The sequence below is a fragment of the Panthera uncia genome, chromosome A2 (genome assembly GCF_023721935.1).
Source record: "Panthera uncia isolate 11264 chromosome A2, Puncia_PCG_1.0, whole genome shotgun sequence".
NCBI classification, from domain to species: Eukaryota; Metazoa; Chordata; class Mammalia; order Carnivora; family Felidae; genus Panthera; species Panthera uncia.
This window is the reverse complement of record NC_064816.1, coordinates 161820305-161838717: the sequence shown is the minus strand read 5'-3', so window position 1 is coordinate 161838717 and position 18413 is coordinate 161820305. Positions and strand designations below refer to the sequence as shown.

At 59.7% G+C, this 18413-nt stretch overlaps 1 protein-coding gene across 7 annotated transcripts in view; it reads left to right on the top strand.

Moving 5' to 3' along the window:
* PTPRN2 (protein tyrosine phosphatase receptor type N2) overlaps positions 1-18413 on the top strand; it is an 803411-nt gene that overhangs the window by 708604 nt on the left and 76394 nt on the right. For all 7 annotated transcript variants that reach the window (XM_049642198.1, XM_049642197.1, XM_049642193.1 and 4 more), the window contains one exon: positions 14166-14360. In XM_049642198.1, coding sequence (XP_049498155.1) covers positions 14166-14360 — 195 coding nt within the window. The remainder of the gene's footprint in view (positions 1-14165; positions 14361-18413) is intronic.

The following is an 18413-nucleotide window of genomic DNA, read 5'->3' as shown; positions in this document are numbered from 1 at the left end:
GCGGGAGGCGGACGGCAGGTGCGGGAGGCGGACGGCAGGTGCGGGAGAGAGACCCCACCATGAAGAGCAGCAGGCCCAGAGCTGAGAGGCTGGTCTCCCGATGCCTCCCTGCCTCCTCTCCAGGAGGGACGGTGTGTGGATGCGGGGGAAGAGGCCTGGGGTGGCTCTGGGAAGCCGTTTTCCCACCAGAGCCAGGCTCTCCGCCTGTGGGAAGTCTGTCCTGGGAACGGCCTGGTGCGCGCTGAGCGGAGCCCGCACCGGGAGGCTGGTGTTGGCCCCGAGGGGACCAAGCCCTTGGTGGCCTTAGGGAGCGTGCCCCGCACTGAGGGCATTAGGTGCAGTGCAGTGCATGAGCCTGTCAAAAGTCGCCGAGCCCGGCTCTTACACACACACACACACACACACACCCCGACGACGAGGAAGGTAAGAAGTTACACAGGGGGCGGGGCGGGGAAGGCTAACTGGAGCCTTCAGAGGCACACAGGATGTGTGTTTACGAGCAGGGAGAGCTTTGCAAACAGCAGATGCACGATCAGACCCAGGAGACTCAGGCAGATGACTGTCATCTCCAAATGTCAAACGAGGAACATTCAAGATCACGAGAGGAAAACTACTCGGCCAGCAGAGCCCCCGGAGGCGAGAGTCCTGCGGGTTCGGCTGCCTGTCCTGCCAGGGGGCAGGGCGCCATGTTATGTTAGCATCACTCCCCTCCAACCGAGGCCCCTCCGCTCCCCTCCTCCCACCCTGGCTGAAGTCTGGGCAGCATCACAGCCATTTCCTACGGAAGCTAACGGTAACAACGTCCTCTCTTACGTCGGAAAAGCTACATAACTGGGTTTCTCTTCTCCATCGAATTAGTCATTCTTAAACTTCGTTGCTCAAAATATTTCCGTCTCCATCGGGGTTCTCTGCTTTGAGAGAATTGCTGATAATTAAGAATGGAATCTTCTCTGTTAGGAAGGAAGGACGACCTATTCACACAAATGGTCTCCAGTTAGGAGGGTGACTGGTGGGAAAAGTATTCACTCAAGAGTTTTGACTGTAAAAAATAAAGACGTGAGGGCGCCTGGGCCGCGACATCGGCCACCCCGTGGATCACCAAGGTTGACCCGGCCGATCTGGCTGCGGAGGCAGGCGTCCCTTTCCTCCCTCACCATTCCACGTGCGTCCCTCCTGAAGCTGCACATGAAGAGTCCAAGGCACACGAGTGGCTGTGCCCCCTGTGGGGACCTCCAGACGAGCTCTAAGGTCTATTTGCAGGAGCACGTGGGGCAGTGCAGTTCCAAGACTCGAAACATGCCCGAACAACATGCTGCTGGCCGTCTGCCTTTCTTAAAGAAAATGTAAAACATTTTTTAATGTTTGTTTATTTTTGAGAGAGAGAGAGAGAGAGCATGAACGGAGGAAGGGCAGAGAGAGAGAGAGGGAGACACAGAATCTGAAGCAGGTGCCAGGCTCTGAGCTAATAGCACAGAGTCCGATGCGGGAATGGAATTCACGAGCCGTGAGATCATGACCTGAGCCAAAGTCGGACGCTCAACCGACTGAGCCACCCAGGCTCCCCCAAAACATTTTTAATTTAAAATTTGAAAAAAGGGGCACCTGGGTGGCTCAGTCGGTTGAGCATCCGGCTTTGGCTCAGGTCATGATCTCACAGTTCGTGGGTTTGAGCCCCATGTCAGGCTCTGTGCTGACAGCTCAGAGCCTGGAGCCGGCTTTGGATTCTGTGTCTCTGCCCCTCCCCTGCTCGTGCTCTGTCTTTCTCCCTCTCTCTCTCTCTCTCTCTCTCTCTCTCTCTCTCAAAAATAAATACACATTAAAAAAATTTTCTTCAATTTTTGAAAACAAAGCAACCAGGGAAAAGCATCTGGGTGTAGGTGTGTGTGCCCCTGCACACAAGTATTCGGGAAACAGGAAATGGAAGATTCAGAGGTGAATCTATCAGCAGTCAGGCCAAGGTTTTAACACGTGTAATTCCGTACAGGGTGTGAAGAATGTGAACACGAAACACAGCTTTAAACTTGGACTGACCTCGTGGCGTTCGACAGAAATCAGTTTAAGGAGTTTGGGTGATAAACCCGCACAGGCAGTCGGCACCAAACGTAGCTGGGCTGAACTTCTCTAAGTAAAGTTAAACATTTGGATTTGTTGTGTAAGTACAGCATTTTATCCCTTTCATTCTTTGTGAAGACGGTGAACCAGAAGAATAACCAAAAAGGAGTATTCCTAGGATCACACCTTCCACAAATCCGAAAATCTTATGCTCTAACCAGAAACCAAGATTTCCTGAGTAGGGGAAACAAAATACAGGTTTATGACACCAAATAACCGGTTGGAAGGGACGTCTACCCTGTTTCCGTGTTTCGGGACCGTCTCCCCTCCTCGGTGCTGCCACCCTCTCCCACGTTCAAGAGGAATGAAAACCCTGAGTTCAGTGGCCCCAAACGTTGACACCGAGACGCGAGGGGAAACTGGGACCAAACCTCAGATTCTCGGCTGCTTGAAGCCGTCGTCTTCTGGCCTCAGGTCCCGTGCTTCCAGACGGTGGCCTCCCTGCCTCTGTGTCCGGGGGTTTTCTGGGCACGTCTGCAGATCCCAGATGTTCTCCACACCAGGCAGCAAGGCGGAGCGGGGCCCCCCGTGCGTGGCGGGCAGCCTCCTGAGGGCCCGGTGCCCCGGACCCTGTCAGCACCTCCTGCCCAGGGCAGAGCCCGCCCCACAGCCCTCGCTCCGGAGTCACGGGACGGCACCCTCACCGGTGTCACACGAGGGCCGTTGGAAGTGTTGAGTTCCTCCAGAGGTCAGCACCCGTCCCCTTGTGGGGGACGACAGCCTCTCGGAAGCTCTCACAGGGCCTCAGAGGCCGAGGAAACAGACGTGAAGCCAACACAGGACGGGGCTCGCGGTGGTGGCCCAGCCTGCCGCGGCAAAGCCACCAGACCCCGGCTCCTCGGAGCTCTCTCCTCTGGCCTCGCCCGGCGAGGTCGCCATTCAGAGCAGCTTCAGAGGGAATAATTGGGCCCCAGGACGAAGTGCAGAGGCAGCTGCGTGGGTGACCGCTCCTGCCCCCGCCCCCGGGGCCCTGCCCTTTGGCTTAATTAGACGACGCTGCAGAAAAGAAGGAGTGAATACCTTTTGTGTCCCCGGCCGGCTCCTCGCAGCCCCTGGGATATCCCCTGTGCTTTTCTGTCTCTGGACCTTTGTGCAGACCGCCCCCCCTCACGCTGAAAGCCCTCCCACTCGGCTTTATCCTTGCAGATCATTCCCATCTGTCAGCCTGCTCAGACCCCACACCCTCACCGAGCCTTCCCGCCCGGCCCAGGATGGCCTGTGTGCTTTCAATGCCGAGACCCTTTCATCGGACCCTTTCTTTCACCCTGACGTGGCCCCGGGTGTGCGGCTATCCGTCGTCACTGGTCCGCACATCTGGAGTTCCCTCCCCACCGGTGCGGGCGGTTCCTTCCAGGTCGGGTCCTCCCGAGAATGTGGGGAGCACCGGGGTCTCCTGGATTGCCAGATCCGTGTCGTGAACGCACCTCACCTTGCAGGGGGGTGTTTGGTGCTCCGTAAGAGCCAGCCGACACAGGGCCCCGGCATGGGAGCAGCCGGCTGGGGGGAAGCATGTGGACTGCGCCCCAGACCATTGCCGGTGACGGCGGCATCCAGAATAGAGCCCCCACGGGGAGCACCCAGGACGGAGCCACGCGGGGAGGGCGATGAACCAGTGACGAGAATTCATCACCTTGGGAGCGAGAAGAAAGTTAGGAAAGTGCCAGGAGTTTCTTGTGGGAAACGGCCGCTCACCCCTTAGGCCACGTGGGCCCAGGCCACTCCGAAGAGGCCTGGGGTTTAGTTTTTGACGGACTTGGAGAATTCAGATGGTCTGCATTTGAATTTTTTTTTTAACGTTTATTTATTTTTGAGACAGAGGGAGACAAAGCATGAACAGGGGAGGGTCAGAGAGAGGGAGACACAGAATCCGAAACAGGCTCCAGGCTCTGAACTGTCAGCACAGAGCCCGACGCGGAGCTCGAACTCACAAACTTCGAGATCATGACTTGAGCCGAAGTCGGACGCTTAACCAACTGAGCCACCCAGGCGCCCCTAGATCGTCTGCATTTGAAGCGTGTGTTCAGGGCGCTGGAGACTGGCTCTGCGCACGGAGGTCGGGCGGAACCTGTGAGCTCCGGAGCCGTCGCTGGCCTCACGGGAACCCGTGAAACTTAGTGGCGGCAGGGTCACGGGCTCCAGGAGCCCAAGTTTGGGGCTCTTGTCTGCCCTTTGATCTGCCATGCAGATGCGGCCTGGCGGGCTGTTCCGGGCTGCAGTGGCGGCCAGTTGTGTGGGAACCGCACGTCAGACAGGCCGTCTCCCACGGGTTCCAGCCCCCGGCCACGGCGCGAACCGTGGTTAACTGGGCTGTACAGGGACGTTTATTGAAATGATGTGTTTCCTTCCTCTGTTTTTATCTTCGTGGCTCTTCCCTGACTTCAGTCTGATGTTTGTCAAGAGCCGAGCGAGGGGAGAGAGTGCCTTGGAGGGGCAGCCCCTGAGAAGGGGGGTGCGGCCTGCTTGGATCTGGGCGCATCACGTACGTCTGGACGAAGTTGAGCATGTGGGGCCGCACCTGTCTGCATGCCACCTGCGGCTTCTGAGACCGGAGGAGTCCCCCAACTGGATGAGGCTCTTGGGCTCTCTCCGGGGCCTTCCAAGGGCCAGCACACAGCCTCCCCCTTCCTGCAGCAGCACCCAGTTCCGGCTCCTGGGCGGCCCAGGGCAGCGGACACCGACGGGGCGCCCCAGTGGGCGAGCGTTTGCTGCGGCCTCCCTGCCTGTGCTCGACACCCATGGGGAGAGCAGCACGGGGCACCGCTGCTCAGAGCCCACGTGTGGGGTGTGCCGTGCACCTCGAGGAGCAGGGGAAGGGTTATCGCCGCCGCCGCTCTGGGGCTGGGGGCGGACGGCCGAGGGAGCGGCCGTTTTCCTTCCTGCATCAGACTCCTGCAAGACCCTTCTGGATTCAGAAGCGTGTCGAAGCGTATTTTCGCTCCTGTGAGTTAAAATGTGTCTGTATCTTTAAGTTTTATTTCGAGAAAACATCTTGCAAAATGGGGCAAAATCACTGAGTTTTCCTCGGTAAACGCTGCGTACCAGGGAGCTGTTTGGGTTAGGTTACGACTGTTGTGGAAAATGGCACCGAAAGTAACACAGCTGCACGTCCAGCCAGAGGGCCATGGTCTGCAGCCCACGTGGTTATTCGGGCGAAGGCGGTGGGGGTGGGGGACGGGGTCCCAGATGCCCGGTCAGAGGTCAGGGTGAGCGTCAGCGGTGGGGGTTGGGGCACGGGGTCCCAGATGCCCGGTCAGAGGTCAGGATGAGCGTCAGGGTGGGGGTTGGGGGACGGGGTCCCCGATCTCCAGTTAGAGGTCGGGGTCAGTGATGCCCTGCAGAAGCCCTGGAGCCCGACCTAGGGTCTGCCCTGGAGAAACGTCCCTCCCGTGGGGTGTGACGGGCTGTGTGCGTGATGCCCCCCGCCCCGGTCGAAATCCCCGAGCAGTCCACGGGAGGGGGCAGGGCCGTGCCCCAAGACAAGCCACGTGTCACACGCCAGGTAACGTGGACTGGGCTGGGGACCGGGCACTCCATCCAGGGAACCGGTGTGGCTCTGGCCGAGACGAGGGACAGGGCCACGGGGTATGTGCCTTGGCTCTGACTCCGCGGAGGGGGGGCGGGGAGGGGGGTTCCGGTTCTCACCCAGAGACGGCCGTGGCCCTCGGTCCCCCCGCAGCTGCAAGGGGGCTCAGGGGGCCCCGGGATATCGGGGGGAGCACGGTGCCCGTGTCTCTCTCCCCCGCAGTGCTAATCAGATACGCCATTTATGGCGAGAACATTTATGTAAAACAGCTCTCACAAACCAGGTCCGGAGTTGCCGTGTCTGCGGGCGGCCTGGCTGGCCCAGAATGTAGGCCTAGGCAGCTCCTCCTAGGTCACATCCGGCCTTATGATGAAACAGCAGCCCGTGACGGAGGTGATTCCACGAGACGTGGTCTTGCTTTACGTGTTTTTCCTTAGTGACGCATTACAGCCGCGTTGACAACCTGGGATGTTGCCTCCCATGCTCTTCCCCACTCGTACTTTCTAAACGTTTCACTTAGCTTCGTCGTATCGAGTGGAGAATTGGACGTATTTTAAAACACACCTTGTCCTGGCTTTTCTCGTTGCAAAAGTCATACGTGCTTCATCTGGGGGAGAAAAAGAGCAAAATGAAAAACGAAACAAAAACCTCCCGTTCTCCCCCCGGCAGGCGGGGGGCCTGTCTCCGTGCGTCCTGCCCTCCCGGGTTCTCCCTGGCTTTGCTTCCAGATCGGAGGGTCTGCGATAAAGACCTCCCTGTCCCTCGGGCTCTGCAGCCTTCCAGTGAAACTGGCCGCTCGCAGCCGCCCCGTCCCCCGCCCCCCCGCCACCGCCGTCCCCGCGAGGCCGCCTCGGGGGTGCTTTGTGGGCCTTGTTTTTGCTGTTTGTCGGGTCTGCGGTGCCCTCCGAGCTGGAGATCGGGTGCCTCCCCAGAGAGGCCGGTCCCTTTTCAGCGTGCTCTCTGTGTTTTATCCAGGACGGGGTAATTGGCCTCTCTCCCTCCGCGGCCCACCCTAATGAACGCCCCTCCTTCCCGGCGGCTTTGTGCGCCCCTCCTCGGTTCTGCCCTGTTACCACAAATTACGCTCTCCAAATACCTCTAAGACTCCAGCCGTCCTCTGTGTACACACTCAGGCTTTGTTCCCATTGTTCCTTGAAAGGTACAAAGAGGTTTTTCTTAAGCCTTTGTCGTCTTGGTCTTTCTTTCGGCGGAATTTGGGAATGACAGGTCCTTTCTCTCGGAGTGATTCCCACTCTGCAATTTTCCCCCATCAGATGAAGATTTGAGAAGTGAGACATTTGCATTATTATGTGTATGGATGGATTTCTGCCCCCAGAATCCTATTCAACTTATCTTGCAAATTGCGTTACAAAGACGTATAAAATAGTTTGAGGCTCTACAGAGGTAGCCCAGGGCCTCAGCTGCGAGGGCAGCGGCACGCAGGCCGCTTCCAGGAGGTGATGGCCGCGGGGTCAGCCCGCGCCGTGTAGGCCTGTTCCTCAGCCCGCACCCTGCACCCCAGGGACTCCTCAGCCGGCACCCTGCACCCCAAGGATCCACGCTGACACGTAGAGCTCTCTGGGCCTGAGCAAACCCCATGCTGACTCTGCTCGAGGGGTCCAGGGGTGGCGGGACCACCCCACGACACTGTGTCTGTGGGCTCAGGACACGCTGGGGACAGCCCCACGCCACAGACGCCGAGGTTTTGAATCTGAAGAGTTTGTGAGCACGGGGGTGTGGGCACTCGTGTTCTGCCTTTCCTGACAAACCAGGAACCTTTCGGATATTTTAAACAGTGTGGCACAGGCTTCTCGTGTTGACTCTGGGATCGAGCGCTTAAATTCAGGGGACTGAGACACTCTTCTTTTTTAGGAGTCGCGTTACTCTGGTTGCTCCGGCAAAGGTGCCCCTTGCCAAAGACCGTGGTCGGTCGTCATACTGGGTTCCACGTGGCCCGTGGTGCCGTGGTCCAGCCGGGGCGGCGTTGGGGCCTGACCTGGTGTCCTGACCTCCTCTGGTCCCACGAGAAGGGGCCTCTGCGGGGAGCCGTGTGGCCCCGCGTCCGGTCCGTGCCAGTGCCTCGTCCGCGTGCTCCCTCCGTCAGCCCTGCCAGCTCTGTGCTGCCCTGTCGTCACCCCAGATTCAGGCTGCAGTGATCCGGGCCCGTGGACCTTGCCGTCGGCCCCGGGTTGCGACCGCACACTGGGGTCCGTTCGCCCCGGGCCCGTGTTCTCCAGCGCCGATGGGTTTGTCTTTCTGCCGTGGGACTTCCCCTGCGACACTAGTGGTCCAGGATACGTGCTTCCCAAGGGCAGAGGCTCACTGACCATCTACAGTGACTGCTGTGGAGATCACCTGCGAAGCCGTGTCTGTCATCTTCTTGCTACCGTGTGCCTCCTTCCCCTCAGGAAGGTGAACTGGTTTACCTCTGTTTTCCCTGAGAACCTTCCGCACACCTAGGTTCGGAGGGCAGACCGCTAAGAAGGTACAGGGCAGATATGCCGACTGAGTAGATCTCTCCGGAAGGACCCCTCTCCAGAGGTGGATGTCCTGAAAATGAGGAACATCGCGGTCCCGAATGAGTGACTTCCCCCTTTGCTCCCTGGAAGACCAGTCTTTAACTCACGCTGGCATTGGCGTTTTCTTGTCTGCTAAAAAGTAGGCATCGGATGAGAAAAGAAAACAGACTTGGTGAAGCTCCCGGGGGTGATCCGTGGACCTTCAGGGAGCTGTCTGGGTCGAGAGGGTGCACACCACGCGTGCAGAGGACTCAGCACTGGGCAGGCCCGGGTCTCGGGCACACGGCGCTGGGCGGCGTGAGCGGGCCGAGGACGGCCGAGTAAGGAGCCGTCTGGAGGGAGTCACGTGATGACCTGCGGGGTGGCCCCACGTGTGGGTCTGTGACCAAGAGATTCATTTGATCAGACCTGCCCTTCTTTTTCCTTCATAATTCACTGCCTCTTGGCCACTGAATCACATGAACTCCTCCAGGAAGACTGTAATTGTCTTATAAACTCACGGTGGTCGAGATGAACACCCAGGATCATGTTCATTAAAGTGGCAGTTTAAAACCCGAAGTGGAGTTGGTCTGGATCTTAAACATCGTGAGGGTTTTACTTTCTGACGAAGGGTCTGGAAGGTGCGGCACAACCTTTTCCAGCGAAGACGCGTTTGGGAGAAACACCTCCTGTGCTCAGGGCAGGGCCGTGCTGGGCGCAGGAATGCCCGGGTCCCTGAGTGGGTGCCGCGTTCCGGAGGGCGAAGGTATCGTGACATCGCGGAGTTTGCCACTGTCGCCAACGTCATCCATGAGCCTGCGTCTGCGCCCACTTCCCTTTTGTGGCATCCGCAGCCTGACCCGCGGAACTTGCCAGGTCGTAAATGAGAGAAATCAGAGCCACATCGGGCCGGGCCCCCAGCTGCTTCCGGAGCGCGCCTGCAGCCTGCCCTGGGCGTCGTTGGCACCCTGCGCGCGGACGGTGCCCCCCACAGACAGCCCCAGGCCTGTATTTTACCCTCAGCAGAACGGTACTCACGGAGTGTTCCTGTGACTGGTGTTTGTCTGAGTGTCTGTTCGTCCTACGCGGGCCCCACATGAGCCTGAGAGTAAACGGAGGCCGCTAACAGCCGGGAAGTGCTCTGGTCTGACCCAGGCTCTGTGTGGCGGAAACTAGTGCGGTAAACCTCACAGTACATTTTAAATGAAGGCTTGTGCCCCCGCCCCACCCCCCGTGCCCACGGCTGGACCGCTGCCTAAGGGGTCGGGGGCTCACGCCTCCACGGGCCTCCGTGTCACCTGGATCACCCTTTTTGGTGTAGATGAGACTTTCAGATGAACAGCGTCACCCAGAGGCCAGTCTGGGGAGGGCGTGGGGGCCAGACGGCTGTGCTGAGAGCTTGCTGTCTGCACCGCGTGGGGTCCTGGGCCTGGCCCCGGCCACATCATGTGAGTCAGGTCACAGTCCGCATCTTGTCTCTTAAAGAGAAGCTCAATTGTCCTTAGGAAATTTTGGTTTTAAAGTAACAGTAAGGAGGGGCTCCTGGGTGACTTAGTCAGTTGAGCGTCCAACTCGATCTCGGCTCAGGTCACGATCTCCCGGTTCGTGGGATCGAGCCCCGCATCAGGCTCCGTGCTGACAGCGCAGAGCCTGCTTGGGATTCTCGCTCTCCCTCTCTCTCTGCCTCTCCTCCACCCTTTCTCTCTCTCTCTCTCTCTCAAAAATAAAACTTGAAAAAATAAAAATATTATAAAATAAGGTAAGAGTAGAGTCTGGTCAGAATACAGCATTTCTATTATTAATTTTCAAGCCATAATCAACCTACAGCACTAATTAGAAGGGCACACGGTGAGTCCCCCAGAGAGTTCTCCCGTGGGCAGAGAAGCCTCCCTGGGGGCGTCCGGAGCTTCCTGGGACCGCATGGAGCTGACCTGGCAGCAGGGGGAGAGGGGGACACGGTTTGCACCTGTGGGGGCTCACAGTCGGGGTTCCGGAACAGCCTGGCCTGTGTCCCCTCCTGGTGGGCGTGTCCATCCGACCCAACGGTTCAAACAGACGGGCATCGCGGGGGGCGCCAGAGGCTGGGGCTCGCCCCTCGCAGTCCACGGACCACGCTGTCCCAGGGCCCTCGCCGGGTGTGTGCCCACCCTCTGTTACCGTGACGCACACGCGGCAGCCCCGTGACGGGTGGGGGGGGGGGGGCCAGCATGTGGTGCTTTCCCGGGTCTCACGGTAGGAAGATGCGGCGGGAGAAGGTTCGCGGTTTGCCAAGGTCACAGGAGTGGCACAGGGAGCGTCGACCCCTGGCGGCTGCTTCCTTCCCAGGGCAGAGCTCGGACCCCAGCCCGGCAGAAGCCACCACGCAAACCCCGGGGATGCATCTGGAACAGCCGGCCCCTGGGTGGGTCCCGTGAGAACCTCAGTCACGACGCCCGCGTCTCAGCAACGATGGGCTTGCGGGGCGGTGTGATGAGAGGTAAAGGTGGCCGCACGTGAATGGTGGCTTCCCTCGGGGCCTCGGCCTCTGACTGGCGTTTCTGCCCGCACAGACCGCCCAGCCTTGCATCGCTTGCTTCCGAGGCAGAACGCCGGTGGCGGCAGGCACGTCGAAGGTTCGAGATGCGCGTACCTGCAGAACGCCGCTGGCGAGCTTCGGGCCGGGGCCATCTTTCCGAGTTTTCCCCTCTGTCCTGCCGGGAGCTCTGTCCGCTTGGAAGCGTTAGCCCCTCTGGGCCTGCGCTTTCCCTCACAAGGCCCGGCGAAAGGTGCCCTCAGATCTGGAGCATCTCACCAGGGAGGCCCCTGCCCGGCAGCTCCCGTTCCCCAAAACACCCAACGGCTCTGGGCCGGACCATGGGCACGGGGAGGTCAGGGCCCGGCTGGTCGTCCTCAACGGTCATTCCCGGCATCTAGGAACGGTACGTGTGGACCGCCAGATGCTGAATAAATACTAATAGCTAATAATGTGCCAGGCCATGCCGAAGGCTGGTTCTGAGCATGAGACCTTGTTGAGTCCCCACAAGAACCATGAGGTTGGTTTCACAGGTGAGGAAACTGGGACACGGGGAGGCTAGGCGGTTTGCCTGAGGTCACACAGCCAGTGAGCGCTGAGGCGAGGACGGGAAGCAGGCATTGTCGCTCAGGTGCTGTGAACAGGGGAGCGATTTCTTGGAGCCCGAGGGGAAGAATCACAGGTCAACACACGTTACAGCCCGGGTCTCCATTCCTCTGGAGAAGCCGTTTCCTGGGCCCTGGATTCCAGGTGGAATCCCTCCCGAGACAGCGCCGAACACCCGGCTGTTTGCGTCCCAAGGGCGAACTCTCCTGGTGTCTGTCCCACCCTGGCTGGGGGCGCAAGGGGAGCACAGCTGCCTGCGGCCGCCCGTCCTCCCAGGTCAGGGTCAGACGGGCCCCCACGGAGTGGAGGCCTCAAGGCCCTCGGGTGTGCGGTGGCTTCAAACCCAAGAACCCACTTCCGACGTGACCCTCCCCTCCCCTCCTCACCTCTCCCCTCCCCTCCCCTCCCCTCCCCTCCCCTCCCCTCCCCTCAGAGGCGCGTGGTCTTAGCGGCTGGCTCGGTTCATCATACAGAAACTGGACAGCGGTCAGTTCAAAATCAAAGTCCCATCTGAGCAGGTGGCCTGTGTCTTTACCTGTATCTACAGAATGTGATGGGAGCAGCCTGGGCCCCCGGCACTCCCCCGCCAACCCGGCAGTGGGCCCCCCAGGTGGTGCCCCCCCCCAGGTCCAGCCAGAGCCGCTCCCTCGCTCTTGGGGTGACCACTGTCCAACCAAGGTGCCCGGAGGGCAGATGTGCACTGCCCTGGGACGCAGGCTGGGACCACCTCTTCTTGGAGCCTTCCCTCTGCCTGTGAGAATTGCGTTGTTTTCAAGAAAGACCTACAAGGAGCGCCAGCACTGAGTAGCGCTGCAGTGAGCTGGGCCCAGGTCGCAGCCCCCAGTGGCCCCCCGGAGCCTCCAGCCAGCCGCTGAGTCGCCTGCCAAGAGAGGAGGTCTCACCGGCGATCTGCTGCCTCTTCCGGCTCCAAAATTCTGCGGTTTCTTTAGAAATATCTTTGGACTCGCTGGGCCCTTGGGACTGTTCGTTTGTGTGGCACTGACATCTGCGTCACCTGCTGAGGAATGACCAAAGACTTTCTCCGGCGGCCGACGCACGGGCCTCTCACGGTAACCAGATGAGTACTTCCGTTTTTAAAGTGGAAACACTCGAGCCGGAGACCTTGCGTGATGTGCCCGTCCGCCCGTGATTGCGCGGTCTCCCTCGAGCAGAGAGAGAGAGTGGTGGTCCCCGATCCCCGCACAGTCCTGGGGGGTCACCTAGCTGCTGTGACGTTTGTTTCTTAGTGACCAAATCGCAGCCATCGCGAACCTTCCTCCCCAGAGGCGCTCCTTCCTGGAGGAATGTTTGGCGCTCTCCTGGCCTATGGTGGCGTGGCCTTGAGGTTCTCGGTGGGACGTACCGCTTATTCTGGCAGGTGAACTTCATCCACGGGAAAGAAGGGGTTACTGACACCATCTACCTTATTAAAATAACCCGTTGTGTCTGGGGCTTGTTTGTTTGTTTTCAAGATTGTGAGAAAATCTGGCTGGGTTTTTAAACAGACTCATTGTGTAAAAACCATGTGTGGGCAGACGCAGGGGACGCACAGTGGCTCCCGAGCCATCCTTCTGCCGTCCTCACCGTGGCCTTGTGCCTGACGTTACCCCCGCTCCTCGGGACCCCCACCCACAGCCCTGCTCCCCGAGACCCACGACCCTGGCGGGCAGAGGGCTCGTGCGGTGTGGCCCGTGGGGCTCCCCTCAGCGCACCTGTCCCAGCGGTGCGGCCATCCAGCTCCAGGCCCGTGTGCCGTGCCTCCCCCGGGGAGCTGCGCCCAGAGAGGTCTCTTCTCTACGGTGGCGGCGGCCTTCTGAAGCTCTCTAACACTGAGGAAGATGGCAGCCACATGGAAGGTTCAGGAAAACGTGTGAGCGTTCTGTGGGCATCGGCCACTGCCCTGGTGCGTGGGGCTGGTAGGGACGGCTGGGCAGCAGCACCGGGAAGGGAGGAGCACGCGGGAGCCCTGCAGCTCCCCGGCGTCTTGTCCCGTGAATGCGTGTTTAATTCCCCTCTTGGGCTCAGATTCCCTTACAGTCTTTCTCTCGATATCATTTTATTTTGATGGCTCAAGTGACAGTGATATTTTCAGGGAGCAAAGGGTGGAATTCGTGAGATCATGACGCCAGAGCCCTTGCACGGTTATTTTGCTAGCGAGAAGTGGGGGGCGTCCCGGCCGACTGTCCGATGACAGCCAGCAGCTAGCGAGCGACTCTACCAGGCGCCCCCGTCTCTGAGCGCCGTGTCCGCCTTGCGTGGCGACGGCGAGGACCCTGCGGTGGCCCGACAGAAGCTCCGTTTGGCCGTCGTACCGAGATTTTCCTTTAGATCTGGAAACTCTGTCTTTGGGGGTCTGGTCAAGGAAGCAAACCCTTTTCCATGAACCGCGTACTTCCCTTTTCGTATGTGATTTCGTTTATTATCTCCTGTGGGGGCTCTTAACCGTTTGGGCATCGTTTGGGGAAGAACGGGAAGAACCACACAGAGGTGGTTCCCCCCAATGCCTGACCATGGTACCAAGCTGAGAGCACAGCGCACACCCTTCTCTGCCTCTGTGACCCATCTTCTGAAGAGGAAAGAAAGATGCCTGGCTCAGCCTGCACGTGGCATGGTTCTGCAGGTGGCCCAGGGTCACCGCAGGGCTCGGTCCAGTGGCCCTTTTGCCTGAATCTGTGTGTGTATCTGTGTCTTGTGGGCATGCGTACACACCTATATGTGTGTATCTGTCTGTGCACATGTCTGCGTATTGAGTATTTATGTGTCTGTACGTGTGTGGACGGGTGTGCGCATCCGTGTGTGTGATCTGTGTGTGCGTGTGCGTGGCTGCAGGGGAGAGCCCCCCGTGCCCCTCGGCTCTCGGGCCGGGCAGGGCTCGGGGGGGAGGCCACACTAACCTGCCCTCACCGTCCCCCAGGAGCTGTGCCGGCAGCGCATGGCCACGCGCACGTCGGAGCGCCCGGAGGGCCCGCACACGACCCGCATCAACAGCGTCTCGTCCCAGTTCAGCGACGGGCCCATGCCCAGCCCTTCCGCCCGGAGCAGCACGTCATCCTGGTCGGAGGAGCCCGTGCAGCCCCACATGGACATCTCCACCGGCCACATGGTCCTGGTAAGGCCCGCCGTCCGTGCTGTCGGGAAGGGCCGTGCCCACGTCCGCAAGGAGGGGAGCGAGTGGGGGCGGGGAGGGCGGGGCTTACGACGCCCCTGCGTCCCATCCGTCACATACCCGGCCGCTTCAGAACCGTCAGCAACAAACCTGACCGTGTCGGGCAGCTGGCCAGCCGGAGGCGAAGACCCGGGATGTCCGGGCTCCGCTGACCCAGTCCTCCTCGTTTAAGGCAGGATGAGGATGTGCGGATGCCGGGGTCTTCCCAGTCTTCTGCCTAGACCGCGTGCCCCCCACACACCTAGTCGGGATTCCATCCTGGTTGTCTTGCTTTCAGTGGGTGCCTACTGTGTGCACTGCTGTCGTCCAGACCGGCGTCTGGCTCGGGTAGACAAATGTCCCTCCCCTCCTGCTTCTGATTAAAAGTGCCTGGGGGCAGAGGTGGGGGCTCAGAGCCCAGCTCTTTCGTAAGAAGAGACCCTGGAGACCCTGGAGCGGAAGCCCCCACCGTGGGACCCTCCCTCCTGTGTGTCGGGGGACGAATCTGTCCCTGTCCTGTCTCTTCCCAAACCGAGTGTCGTCCTCGAGGCCCGTGCGCGGAGAGGCTGTGTCTGAGTCTAAGAGAACTGTTCCCGATTCAGCCTCTCTTACGTAATGGCTTTCTTCTGAAGGTGGGACACCACCTCCCGTTTCCTGCTTGTAGAGCTTACCGCGCTAAGCCACTAGCCATTGTTCTCCTCCCGGATTCGGATTCGGGCAATGAGAAGCAGAGTGTGCGGCGGCCGACACACCCCCAGATCAGGGCAGTGGTTTTCATGGTCTGGTCTACGTCCCCAGTGTCAGCGTGGGACGGGCCCCGAAAGTTGTGTTGGCTGTCTTTAAACACTTAATTTTGCGGAAAGTTTCCTTGCCTGTTCATCGACAATATAGGCTGGTAAGACCCCCAGAAAGCCGGCAGCTTAGTCCGCTCTGGCTGCCACAACAAAATACCGCAAACTGGGGGCCATAACAACAGAAATGTGTCTCCCAGAATCCTGGGGGTTGGACGTCCAAGATCAAGGAACTGCAGTTGGGTAACTGGGGAGGTCCCTTCCCCTTCCTAACCAGAACCTTCTTCCACGACGACCCGCCTCCTGGGAGGGGCTCCGGTAGCCAGCCCGCCGCTCCCACATCCCCCGCTCCTGGTTCCTGCCCAGCCTTTCCTCCCACGTCCTGACCCTTGGTGGAAACACGGTCTGTGCTCAGTCCACCTGCTTGTGCATGGGGCTGTCAGCACTTGCTGCCTCATGCAGGAGTCCTGACTGTCCTTTGACCCGGCTTGACACGCGGGTTCAGGCCCTGTGTCATCGTTCCTCCCCCCACACACACACACTTATCTTCATCCCAAGCACTTCCCCTGTGCAGAGCCCAGAGGCCTGGGGCCATTGGCATAAGTGAACCACTTAGCATTTTTACAAAACTTCTCACTCACTAAAAGCACGTAAAATGATTCCTCTTTTAGGCGCTGAAACTGTAGTCCGTTCTTGTAGGGAATGGGGAAGGCCACGGAGCACAGTCTGGCTGGACCAGAGTCATGGCCAACAGTAACTGGCGTTTCCATTATTGGTTCACAAATGGCCCTCCCCCTCCCAAGCACAACCTGTAGAAACGTGCGCGTGTCAGAACCTCAGGAAGGCGCCGGAACGCCTGACCTTCTAACTCATTAAGCCTACAAGAAAGATAATTCTGCGGTGATCAGTCAACTCGACCCTCCGTGAGGAAACTTCAGTGTTTATCAGACAGCTACACGATGATCTTCCTGAACTACACGCCAAGGATTCAAAGACCATCAGATAAATTATGCAGGGTCCAGGCAAATCCCAGGCGCCAACCGTTCCGATATCCCGCCGCTCCCCGCACCTCAGGCAGTTGTGACATTCTGCCTTACGGGTAGAATGGAATCCACAGCAGGGCTGTTTACGTTTGCACAAGGTGGGAGCGAGGAGCACCCCACAAGGAAAGAAGGGCCAGGTTATCTGGAGAGCATACTCGTCACTACAACCTGCGGCCAGTGTGCAAAATCGGAACGTTTTCTTCAGCAAAGGGTGGGACGCACGTTTGAAGGCATAAGTGCCACGGGAAGTTAAGCCAAATGTCGATCCTCGATCCTCGGGTCAGAGCACCTTCAGGAGCAGCGGGCCTGGGGGCGGGGCTCGCCTGGGGGCGGGGCTCACGTGAGGGCGGGCTCGCCTGGGGGCGGGGCCCACTGAGGGCGGGGCCCACGTGAGGGCGGGGCTCGCCTGGGAAGCAAGTCGGCCTAGGGTGAGGCTAGCCTGGGGGACGCAGGGTCAGCTGGGGAAGGAGTCCCCTCTTGGTCTCCTGGTCACTTTCTGCTGTAGCATCCAGGGCTGCCTGTGGCGCCTGCCTGGATCTCCTGCCTGTGATCTCCTGCCTGGAAGCCATAGGAAGAGAACTCTAGAAATAAATACTCCACCCAACGAGCTGGTGTTCCTGCTCAGACCAGGGGCATCAGAACTGCCCTGCTGGGGCACCGAAGGGTCGGCTCAAGAAAGGGGTCCTGGGAGGCCGGTCTGTGGACCCCAGGCTTCGTGGCGCCGAGGGAGATGGTGCTGGGTCTGGGTCCCACAAGCTTGAGCCACGGCCTGCCGTGGCCAGTCAGGGCGCGGTGATATTCGTGATATTCGCAGAAGGAAAGGGCATCCGGGAGGAGGGAGACAGGAAGGGAGGAGCCTGGCGGGCTTCTGAGTGTCTGCAGGGGACCAGGGCGGTGTGCCCTCAGGGCTACATGCAGGTTTCTGAAAAACAAGTGACCCGGGAAGTCAGGGAACTACTGTAAACATCACTGTGTCTTGAACGTGTGAGGAGACACGGGGGAGACGCTGTGAGGGAAGGCATCGCCTTTGAACTTAGCTGTTAAAAAGGACCCTTTCCATATCACATTTGCTCTCGGACGCAGGAGCATGGCTGCGCAGTAGGTGCCAAGAACAGGTCACTGTCCCCAGAGTCCCCAGGACACAGGTGCCTCTGTGAAGCAGGTGTAACAGAGGACGCACACACGCGAGAGTGTGCAAGGAGCCGCCAGGACGCGTCTACCCCAGCCTCAGTGCCCTTTTGTACAGGCTGGAAAGCTGGGGACTGGTGCACAGGGAGCGGGGACACGGAGGGAAAGTTGGCTTGGTGCTGTCCCCATTACGACCGAAGGAATAGAAAACCGAATTCAGGAAAACGGTGCTGGATGGTCTCTTAAAAATACATCTCCGCCCACGTTGAAGGTGAATCTGCAGTGTGATTTCCTTCGCCCTCGGAGTACGAGGCAGGAATGGGCACCACTGAACATTCACACAGCAGCCGCTGCTCAGACCCCGTGAGGGGGGAGCCGACGTCAGCCCCGTTTCCCAGGTGAGGGCGACGAGACCAAGTGCTGGGATGAGTGCACAGAAATGCACGTCCCAACACGGGGAGGGACTGCAGGCTTCCCGCCAGGGAGAAGGGAGGAGCAACCTGCTGTAGGTTTGGTGGCTGCAGAAGGGCATGTGCGCAGGGGAGAGGGGGGAAGTGCGCAGGGGAGAGAGGACACGTGTGCTGAGGGGAGATGTGTGCACAGGGGAGAAGGGACACGTGTGCACGGGGGAGAGGGGACACGTGTGCGCAGGGGAGAGGGGAGATGTGTGCACAGGGGAGAAGGGACATGTGCTCAGGGGAGAGGAGAGATGTGTGCACAGGGGAGAGGGGAGATGTGCGCAGGGGAGAGGGGAGATGTGCACAGGGGAGAGGGGAGATGTGTGCGTAGGGGAGAGGGGAGACATGTGCGCAGGGGAGAGGGGAGATGTATGCACAGGGGAGGGGGGAGGTGCGCAGGGGAGAGGGGAGATGTGTGTGCAGGGGAGAGGGGAGATGTGTGCACAGGAGAGAGGGGAGATGTGTGCACAGGGGAGAAGGGACACATGTACACAGGAGAGGGGGGAGATGTGTGCGCAGGGGAGAAGGGACACGTGTGCACGGGGGAGAGGGGACACGTGTGCGCAGGGGAGAGGGGAGATGTGTGCACAGGGGAGA